Here is an 11,799-nt window from a genome sequence, read left to right on the forward strand (position 1 = left end):
CCTCATATTTACATGTTTTCTTACCCATATAACTTTTTTTTATTGTTCAGCTTTTTTAGAGCTGCATGAGGGCTATTTTTTTGTGCCATGATCTTTATTTTTGATGACTCTTTTTCTTCTGGGATGTGATGTGACCAAAATGTAACAATTTTGGAATTTGATTTTCTTTTGTGATTTTTCTTTTTCTTTTGCTTTTTTATTTTTTAAGCCATTCACGGTAAAGGATCATTAACATTATAATTTAATAGTACGAACTATTAATAGTCCAAACTATCTGCAGGCGGCAATACTAAATATTTGTTTGTTTTTGTTTACTTTTTCTGAATTTTACTTTGACTTTTTAAGTCCATATGGGGGACTTTTACAAGCAACATTGCTTACACTGACTAATGCTATGCTATAAAAAAAATCACACGGAATTTGTGCCTCAGACCATGAAGCTTAGACAAGTTTATACATTTCATCTAACAGACTAAATATATATTAATTATCAATTAGATAATTCTACGATAATTTTATTTTAATGCATTTCCACACTTCTAAATTTCCATTTTCAAGTATGCAATTTGCAATGTCATTTGGCAATATTTAAAAAAGAGACCATGTAAGTATGGTAAAATGAATAGGTCATCAGTGTAACCTGCACCAACCTGTTGGTACAGGCTTGTAGTGTAGTGGGTGTCCCTTATAGTGGATCAGTGGTCCCTTTTGTCATTTAGCTTCCTCGTTCGGGGTGGCAGGCTTGGTACACAAGTGGAGCCCTAGGAGCACGCTGACGTTACCGTTACTGCTTCTTCACTCGGCCCTGCTGTGGGCAGGCTTGTGGAAGCAGCAGCAGTGATGCCAGCATGCTTCTGGAGCGCCACCCTTGCACCAAACTAGCCGCCAGAAAGAGAGGAATAACAAACAGACAGGGCCACAGATCAATGGTGGGTAAGTATCGTTATAATCAGTGTCACCAACATTATACACCTGTACCAACGGGTTAGTGCAGGTGACACTGATGACAGATTCCTTTTAACTTTTTGATACATTTTTACAATATTATTTTCAATTAACATTCAGACAGCTGTAATATAGCTGCATTTTAACACTGTTGAGAAGGTCACAAACAATGCTACAGAATTTGTGTACTGCCATCTAAAACTCATATAAACATTGCTGTTTAATAGAAATATTATTTAGGGGGAGGGGGTCTCACACAAAAGTTAAAACCTACTAGCTTTAGATTTACCAGATTTGTGAATGTTAACCTTTAGACTGTCCTGGCACAAGAATTTCTGTTTACATTTCTGATCCTATGACTCACTTCAAGACAAGCATGCTCTGCAGATGGATTTGCCAAAGGGTCTATTTAAGTCTTTGGGGATTTCGGCAAATCCATCTCTAGAGCATGCTAGTCTTTGAGTGAGTCACAGTCTCAGAAGTGGACTAGAAATCTAAACAAAATTCCTTATGTTGGAAAAGTCATTAGAGGTTCGCTTCAAATCAACTTATAAACAGATTTGTAAATTACATCTATATAAAAATCTTAATCCTGCCAGTATTTATCAGTTGTTGTATGATCCAGAGGAAGTTGAGCTGTTCTTTTCTGTCTGACCCCAGTGCTCTCTGCGGACCCCTCTGTTCGTGTCAGGAAGTGCCGGGGCCGGAACAAATCCCCATAGCAAACCTCTCCTGCTCTGGACATTTCCTGACATAGACAGAGGTGTCAGCAGAGAGCACTGTGGTCAGAGTGAAAAGAACAATGCAACTTCCTGTGGAACATACTGGAAGGGTAAAGATTTTTTATTATACAAATCTGTTTAACTTTATGGCACCAATTGATTTGAGAAAATAAACAAAAATGGTTTTCCACCAGAGTACTCCTTTAAGAGTAGCCAACCTCTAAATAAATCTGACATATCAGTGTCTCTTTTTTTGTGCGAGCCTCTGACTAAAATAAACATAGGTGTAAATTTCAGCTTAAACTAATGCATACTTGCGGCAGAAAGTTTAACCCCTTAAAGAGTACCTGTCATCAACAAAAACATTTAATATGTTGTTCATAATCACTAATGAAGACATATTGTAATATATCTTCATTAAAAAAATATTAATATTTCTAACAGTTTTTTTCATTTTATACTTTTGGCCACTAGGGGTCTCTCTTCTATGCCTGGTCTGCAGGCAGCTTCCTATGCTTTTCATAGTAAGTGTACAGCTTTTAGGACTAATGCTGAAAGGGCTCTGGTCCTTCCACAGGAAGTTCAGTACTCAGCTCAGGACTCGCTCCCAGCCTGGAGCAGCACTGTGAGCTACAAGCCTGCACATGCCTCTCATATAACAGAGGCCAGTCACCTCCCCCTCCCCCTGCTCTGTGTTCTCCCTGCCCCTCACCACACATTATCTTATACATTGTATTATCTCACTGCGCTCTGTGCCCCCCCCCCCCCCTGACATTCATCTTAATTACTGCCTCTGTAATTGTTCCCACCGCCCCTGGTTCTCAGCATTGACTTTTTAGTGCAGAGAGACACAGGAGAGAGAGAGACAGAGGCTGCCGTCCCTCCCCTGTACTTAGTCTATATGCACACTTCAGAGCAGTGTTTCCCAACCGGGGTGCCTCCAGCTGTTGCAAAACTACAACTCCCAGCATGCCCGGACAGCTGTTGGCTGTCTGGGTATGCTGGGAGTTGTAGTTTTGCAACAGCTGGAGGTAGGAACACCGAAAATGTGTACCCAGACAGTGCACACAAGAACATGAAATCATTATAAATCCATATACTTTATTAAATACAAAAAGTTAAAAATATACATAGAAAGGTGCAGAATACATAAAAAGGGCACTGAATCACCATGGAAGGGTAGGTATAAGTCATAACGCAGAAAAATAACATAAATAAATGGCAATACGGGTTATGAATGCAAGGGAACCTCGGTATAAGACTATGACAAACATAAGTCAATTGGAAGAAAACAGAGCCCAATGCCTAATCAAGAATGCCAGACCATACCTACCAACCCCAACGATCGTTTCGCTTCTAAAGTGCTTCCTCAGGGGGTGTGACTATCCTATGAAACAGCCTACCTTATATCTGGCCAAACATCCACTCACATGCATCCATCCAGATTGGCACGCTGACCGGCCAATGACAATACCTCAAATTGACAATCAGATGACGCCCACAAAATGGTAATGGCGCCAGAGTAAAAATGGGCTGGCCAGGAAGACCAAATAACCAATTTCCGGGATGCTAACTGCGTATTTCCGGACAGTGGATATCACATGATGTGATGCGGTGCGGCATAGCTGGCGCATGCGCGCCGCCGATCGGAGGACATTAAGGTGTGGGTCACGTGTGGGCCAAACACGTGACCCAGACCGGTATCGGCAGAGCGCAGGCGCAGCAATGGTCTCAGCGCATAGTGGGACGCGCATTATGAAGACCAGACACGAGTCGAATGATGATGCGGTCACATGGAATGCGCGTCAGTAAGACACGCGTCATGGAACGCACACTCCGATCACGTGATACCATGGTCACATGATCGTAGGGACAAGGGGCCTCGGGCGCAAGCGCAATGGTGAAGGAGGCATGAAAGGTAAAGTGAAAAAAAGTGTGAATCAGTGTAAAGTGCTAGAGAGTGTGAGATGAGTGAATGAAGAGAAAAAAATGGGTGAACAAGCAGTGAACAAAAAAGAGTGATACACACAAATGCACAAATGTGTATATTAAATATATTATAAAAATTGAAAACATTATATATATATGTTAAATTTAAAAAAATGATTAAATATAATGGATCTAATGGAAAAAACACTTGTTGAAATATGTGGAAGATGCGATAAAATGTAATTAAATGATGAGGTGCTGAAAATGAGTGTATAAATAGTCTATAGTGTATAAATATACAATGATGGTGTAACCCATACCTAATGCAAAAATGAGATGTGATGGGAATGAAACTGTGTACAGCAGTGCGGGATAAAAATAGTGTAACGTGAATGTGTGAGTAAATGTGTATAGTGAAACAATTAAAACATAGAATGATATAAGAATATATGAAAAGTAAAAAATAAAATAAAAAGGTCTGGCAAATCTTGTAGATGTAAACATGATATATTAAATATTAAAATGACATGGGCCTAATACCAATGATTAATAAAATACATAACATTGATAATGACATGTTAATAATGGACGGATGGTAACTTGTTAGCACTGGATGGCAGGATGGATGGAGGCTTAAAGATACAGGAACGAAGGCTGTAAAAAAAATTTTTAAAGAGAGAAAAGGAGAAAAAAAGAGGGAAGAAGATTAAAATCAAATCTAAAACCAATAAAAACAAAGTGTGAGAGCCGTAACTAGGACAGTCACATTTTAGGGGACCAAGTCAGCTAGCTATATAATGAGTATCCGATATATATGTAATGCCAGAGGGATTAGTGTGACAGGGAATGTCTTACAAAAAAGGAGCAAAACTCAAAGAGTCATTAAGACCAAGGGGCTGGACGGTTTTAAGTTTAAAAATCCAATGAGCCTCTCTTTGGAGGTACCCTGGTTGGGAAATACTGCTGCAGAGGGAGAGCAGCATACAGGAAGACTGGCAGAAGCAGAGTCCCAGCCAGGCTTCATGTGACTACATGCCTGCCGGGACCCGCCTCCTTCCACCACTCAGAAAGACAGAGCTCCTGAGCTAATGAAGGGGATAGAAAAAGGTATTTCCACAGCGTTTTAAACCTCAATAAACACAGGGATAGGCATAGTTAGAGTAAGGGACAGATGGGGAGGGGGATAAGGGAAAGTTTAGTTGATGACAGGTACTCTTTAAAGACCAAGGACGTATATTTATGTCCTTGGCCAGCTCTCGCTATATAATGCGGGGTCACGCGGTGACCCCGCGTCATATTGGGTCGGTCCCGGCATGTATCTGAAGCCGGGACCCGAGGCTGATAGCGCGCGGCTGCGATCGCGGTGCCGCGCGCTATTAACCCTTTAGACGCGGCGTTCAAAGTTGAACGCTGCGTCTAAAACTAAAGTGAAAGCTGCCCGGCTGCTCAGTGGGGCTGATCGGGACCACCGCAGTGAAAATGCGGTGTCCCGATCAGCTGGGACACGAGCAGAGGTCCTCTTACCTGCCTCCGGCGTGTCCCTTCCGCGATTGATTGCTCCAAGCCTGAAGTGAACAGTGTTGGCAATCAGTGTGTGCAGTGTTATAGGTCCCTATGGGAGCTATAACACTGCAAAAAAAAGTGTAAAAAAAAAGTTTATAAATGTGATTTAACCCTTTCCTTAATAAAAGTTCAAATCACCCCCTTTTCCCATAAAAAAAACCGTGTAAATAAAAATAAATATAAACATATGTGGTATCATCGCGTGCGTAAATGTCCGAACTATAAAAATATATCATTAATTAAACCACACGGTCAATGGCGTGTGCGCAAAAAAATTCCAAAGTCCAAAATAACGTATTTTTGGTCGCTTTTTATATCATGAAAAAATTAATAAAAAGCAATCAAAAAGTCCAATAAATACATAAATGTTACCAGTAAAAATGTCATATCATGGCGCAAAAAATTAGCCCTCATATCGCCCCATACGCAGAAAACTAAAAATGTTATAGGGGTCAGAAGATGGCAATTTTAAACATATAAATTTCCATGCATGTAGTTATGATTTTTTCCAGAAGTAATACAAAATCAAACCTATATAAGTAGGGTATCATTTTAATTGTATGGACCTACAGAATAAATATCACGTGTAATTTTTCCTGAAAAATTTACTACATAGAAACGGAAGCCCCCAAAAGTTACAAAATGGCATTTTTTCTTCAATTTCGTCGCACAATTATTATTTTTTTCCGTTTCACTGTAGATTTTTGGGTCAAATGACTGATGTCACTGCAAATTAGAATTGGTGGCACAAAAAGTAAGCCATCATATGGATTTTTAAGTGCGAAATTGAAAGGGTTATGATTTTTAAATTGTGAGGAGGAAAAAAACGAAAGGGCAAAAAATGAAAAACCCTCAGTCCTTAAGAGGTTAAAAAGTAGCAAAAAGCACTTGTGTAAAAACTTTGACTTTTCTAAACCAAAACACAGGGTGGAAGCTTAGTAAATTCCCCCTTTGTTTTTATTGCTTTTTATATTTGCTTAACAGTCTTCATATGTTTGCTTATCATCTTGCTTGCATACTGTATATAATTTTTATAACATTTGTCATTTGTAGGTCTCCTTAACTTGGAATCATTTCAGACAACTTTATCTCCAATAAAAAATGCTAAATTGGGTTCAGGAAAAGGTTTACTAGCAAATAAATATGATTATTCAAAGGATGTTAACATAGTGGATGTTTATCCTTGTCCTAAGCAAATGTATCAACATACAGAAAATGATGCATTGCCTGTATCCCCTGGACTGTTAGAACCACTTTGCTCCTCACCTTACTTGGCAGAACCATTTCGATTTTCAGAAGATTACTTAGGACAAGCTTCTAAATTTATTGACACACCTTATACTGAAGGTTGTCATTTAGAGCCTAAAGAACTTGCAGAACTTTCTTGTGAAACCACATTAGAAACAGAAAGCACCATAGAATTGCCAACCATGATACCAGCAAACTCTTTGATTTTCATGGATGAACATGTACCTTTGGTTGATACAACTTCACCAGATAATGGAATATAGAGGGACAGCTCAATTGCTATAACATGTCTTGCTTTAAGAAGTAAATCTGGTGTTTTTATTTTTTTTGTATTTCTGTCACTATTCTATTAACTGACAGATCATCCATGTGTGTGAATGTGAATTCATGAATTTCCATTTACACACATCTATAATATATACTATGAGTTTAGACCATTTTGTGTTTTATTAAAAATTCCAGGCAAAACCTTTATATATATATATATATATATATATATATATATATATATATATATATATATATATATATATATATATAATATATATATAATATATATATATATCTCAACTGGCTCCGGAAAGTTAAACAGATTTGTAAATTACTTCTATTAAAAAATCTTAAACCTTCCAATAGTTATTAGCTTCTGAAGTTTTCTGTCTAACTGCTCAATGATGATGTCACGTCCCGGGAGCTGTGCATGATGGGAGAATATCCCCATAGGAACTGAACAGCTCCCGGGACGTGAGTCATCAGAGAGCAGTTAGGCAGAAAACAACTCAACTTCAGAAGCTTAATAACTATTGGAAGGATTAAGATTTTTTAATAGAAGTAATTTACAAATCTGTTTAACTTTCCGGAGCCAGTTGATATATATATATATATATATATAAAAAAAGTTTTGGCCTGGAATACCCCTTTAAAATAAATATCGAGTTTTTTTCATTAGTAATTTCATTATCCATATACAATGAATGGACGACAATTACTAAAGCTATTAAGGAGACACAACTGAATACAGCACATTTCCCTTCCACAAGAACAAATATATGAAATTACTCTTCTATGAAATTACTATTCGAAATCAAAATCTTTTGTTGACACTTTTTTAATTTATAAAGTAATTTGTATAATTATGTTGTTTGCAGTTTACATGAACCTCTGTTATTTGGTATTGTATTTTTTATATATTTTGTGTGTTTGTGGTTAAATCAATTGTTTATTAGGAAATATTTTGAATTTGATGTTTCAAAGGCAAATAGTTGTATTAGTCACACAGAGATTAAAAATCAGGTAATAGCCATACATACTGATATGTTACAGCAATTCATGATTTAGAATAAATTGTGTGTATATTTAATCTGCCACCTTTGATGTACAGTATGTATCACAGTTTGAAAAGAAATATACCTACATGCACACTTTGATAGTTTGTTTTAAATTGAAAACCTTTATTACCTATTTATGAAATAAGTTACTTAATTGTTATTAAATAAAATTTTACAAATACTTATGTAAGTATTCATTAATTTAATGTGTACCTATTGTTGGTTGTTAATTTTTTCGACAAAAAGGTAGAAAATTATGTGCTGAATTTCACATTATATCTATAAAGGGGCTAAAGTTACCATTTGTAAAACAAAAGAAAAAAAAAAGCTCCCTGTTGAAGCAGTAACACAGGGATTAAAGGGGTTCTCCGGTGGAAAACCTTTTTTTTTATTTATATATATATATATATATATATATATATATATATATATATATATATATATATAATATATATATTATTTTTTTTTTTTTTTTTTTTTTAAATCAACTGGTGCCAGCAAGTTAAACAGGTTTGTAAACTACTTCTATTAGAAAATCTTAATCCTTCCAGGATTTATCAGCTGCTGTATGCTACAGAGGAAGTTATTTTCAAATTTTTTTTTCAGTCTGACCACAGCGCTCTCTGCTGACACCTCTGTCCATGTCAGGGACTGTCAAGAGCAGGAGCAAATCTCCATAGCAAACCTATTCTACTCTGGACAATTTCTGACATGGACAGAGGTGTCAGCAGAGAGCACTGTTGTCAGACAGAAAATAAATTAAAAAAGAAAAGAACTTTCTCTGGAGAATACAGCAAATGATAGGTACTGGAAGGATTAAGATTTGTATATAGAATTTACAAATCTGTTTCTTACAGGCACAAATTAATTAAAAATGTTTTTCCCCCCACCGAAGTATCCCTTTAAAAGGATTTAGCACTGATAGCATGCCTCAAGATCTAAAAAAAGGTTTTTTCACCAATTGCCATTACGGTTTGCTAACATACTGCTAACAATAGGCTACAATCTACACCAAAATTCTGCAACATGTACAAATTTTCTGAAAGTTGCCTTGCATGGGGTATTCCCAGCTGGACATTTTATGGCATATCAACAGGATATATTGTAAATATCTGAAAGATATGGGTCTCTTCTCTGGGATCTGCACCTATGTAGAATGAACCCTGACTCTCTCCTGGCTGCTTGAGCCTTCAGGAGGCAGTAGGGGAACTGAAAACAGCAGAATGGGCTGTTCTACACATTTTACGTAACTCCCATTGACCTTACTGGGAGTTATGTAAACAATAAAGTGATGCTACACTACTTTATTTAACTCTCATTAATGTCAAAAACTGTTACTTAACCTGTAGTAAAAATAAATTAAATTTAAAAAAATGACGGCTTGGCTGTTTTTGGCTTCTGACCACTTTTAGCAGTCACAAGCAGGCTGGAGGCTCTGAGGCGCTTAATTTCGATATAAGTGAGGTTTTGATATAAGTGAGGATCTGATATTTATGATGCTATCTGTGTATGTACCAAAAATTATCTGCATGTATGTGTGTGTATATATATATAATATAGTTTCAGATGCTTTTCTCGGCCTGCAGGAGACTTAGTCGGCCTGTAGGTATTCTTATACAACAAGGTAAAAGATATAGTATGCTTCAATACTCAAATAGCTATCGTATCTTGTCTGCAGCATATAAAGAACAGCGGACCAATTCCATTTAAAGTGTGGGGTATTATTGGTGCATTATATGTCAATGGTGTCACAGTTAGGGCATTACTAGTTAGTAGGAAGCACAGTGGGAGCATTATTAGTAAGTGGGGGCACAGATAAGCAGAACCCGCCGTTTTTCTGTTACTCGGCTAAGAGCACTTGCTCCACGGTGACCATAGAAATCGCATTGCCTCATTCCTGGCTGCTGTCCTATAATAGGATAGATAAACAAATAAGATGGATATCTCAGAGATACATCTGTACAAACTTGCTAGCTCACTGTGACGTATTGTCACTATTACAAGCTAAAGAATATACACAATATCTCAAATTTTTTCTACTTATAATCGGGCTCACTTTTTTGTCAGTTTGTGAAACGAAAAAACAGAAATGGATCTAAAACACAGAAAAAAAGTGTCAATCTTTCTATTGTGTGAATTCCACTCCTGGTACTGACCAAATACTATGTGTGAACCCAGCCTAGCATTGTTTCTATTTGACATTTCTAAATAGAAAAACCATAATAAAAAGTCAATATTTAAGTTTATTGCTCGATGAGTAACTGAATTTTATATACTCTGGAATTTGTGTCAAATTGAATATTCTTATTATTATTTTTTATTTTTTTTGTGGTAGCCACAAGATACAGTGTCCAATAAGTCTTTCATTTCCACAGCAGCTTTTAGATTTGTAGCTTCCAACCTTCACATTCTTCCTCTTTATCTCTACATTTATTCCAAAATGTCATGTTAAATAAAGACCTATTGGATACTTAATTGCTTAACTCTGTGGGACACTAGAAGGTTCAACCCCTTAAAAAAAAGAATAATTGGAATAATTGGGGATGACAGATTGAAGGTTGAACTGAAGGACAACAGAATTTACATTAATGGAGCTGATGAGATGAAATACTCTCTGCCAATGTTTTATGTAATATTTAATAAGTATATATGACTTACTGTCTTTTAAAAGGGATGTCACCTTGAACCCACTTTAACTTATGACTGCTTTTAAAATGCTGTGTATTGTAATAAGTGCCGGATTTTTTTTCAGAATGATTTCAGATTTTTCCCACTGTTCACATTCATACCTTTTTATATAATACAATGGGTGTTCTCAATTAGTTATTTCAAATATACAATCAACTGGAAATAAACTGCAATGTTAAAAAATAAATGAAGAAAAGAAAAATGTATGTGCCTGTTTAACAACGTATGCGGTACAATACAGTTCCTAACCTAAAATCAAATGGATTAGCACAGAAGTTGTGTGTTAAATTGTATGCCCTATGTCACAATGACTCATTGATAATTTGGATCCCCTATTGGCCCACAATGCACCTGAGAAGCAGCTTATATATTATCTTGATCACATTGTAAATATACATGACCCCCCACAGTACAACGCTAACCATGTTGCAGCTTGCAGCAGTTGTCAGTACTTTTTTTTTTTTCTTTTTTTTTTTAAGAACAGAGAAGGTTCTATGCAGCCATTGGCGGAAGCTGCTGAATTCACGTCACTGCATAATCTATTCAGTTTATAGAAAAAAGTCATGGAAATACCATAACTAGTCTTACAACAATTTCTTATGCAGGAAGATGCAGCAATGTTTCAAAGTATTTTAAGCAAGTCTTGCAGGGCTACAGACTTTTTTTCTTTATTAATTTGCTTCTTGATTTAAGAACTAACCACCTTTTAAAATAGTTCCCATTAAAAATGATATACCGTTCTGATGCAGTAGGGTTTGTGACCGGCAGTAGTGATGCTGAAATAGTTTGGTGCTATTTATGACACATAGTTTTGGCTTTCTGCTTAACTAGGTACCTGCTTTCTCTCTTACTCAACTTTACCCCCCCCCCCCCTTCAATACAACGTAAAGACCCTATTACATGAGATCGCTATGGGCAGAACTATCACACTGTGTAATAGGCCCAAAGATCAGTCGACATATGTGAAAACAATTGTTTGCTGTCTTTTTCCATGATTTTGCCATATAAATTGGTCTGCTGAGCAGGTGGAATAGAGGGTGGAATAAAGCTGCAACCCTGCCTCCACAATAGCCAAGCCATATGATAGACATGTCAAACGAGTCAATCTACCTGATCTACAATCATATGATTAGTGCAAGATATCCCAGGAAGTAAAGAGATTGTTCACATTAGTGTTGGCTTATTAGAGTTTAGAAAGGGAGAAGGTACCCCACAACAGAGTATTCAAAGGTGTAAGGGGTTTACACAGGCTTTGCAAGAGTGGAGAGTGGGACTTTACTTACGTAAAGTAGTCTGCTAACCAATTAGAATGCTTACACAATGTGCTACACCCCACTGAAGGATATATCTTGTGTGTACACAATACAAAAAAAAAA

At 36.7% G+C, this 11,799-nt stretch overlaps 1 protein-coding gene across 1 annotated transcript in view; it reads left to right on the plus strand.

The window, feature by feature from the left end:
- The window catches only part of LOC130362263 (uncharacterized), a 163,881-nt gene extending 157,022 nt beyond the window's left edge, over positions 1 to 6,859 (plus strand). Inside the window, exon 7 of the mRNA XM_056566449.1 lies at positions 6,213 to 6,859. Coding sequence (XP_056422424.1) covers positions 6,213 to 6,670 — 458 coding nt within the window. The 3' untranslated portion in view covers positions 6,671 to 6,859. The remainder of the gene's footprint in view (positions 1 to 6,212) is intronic.
- The last annotated feature ends 4,940 nt before the right edge of the window (positions 6,860 to 11,799 follow it).

Source organism: Hyla sarda, chromosome 3 (assembly GCF_029499605.1).
Source record: "Hyla sarda isolate aHylSar1 chromosome 3, aHylSar1.hap1, whole genome shotgun sequence".
NCBI lineage: Eukaryota > Metazoa > Chordata > Amphibia > Anura > Hylidae > Hyla > Hyla sarda.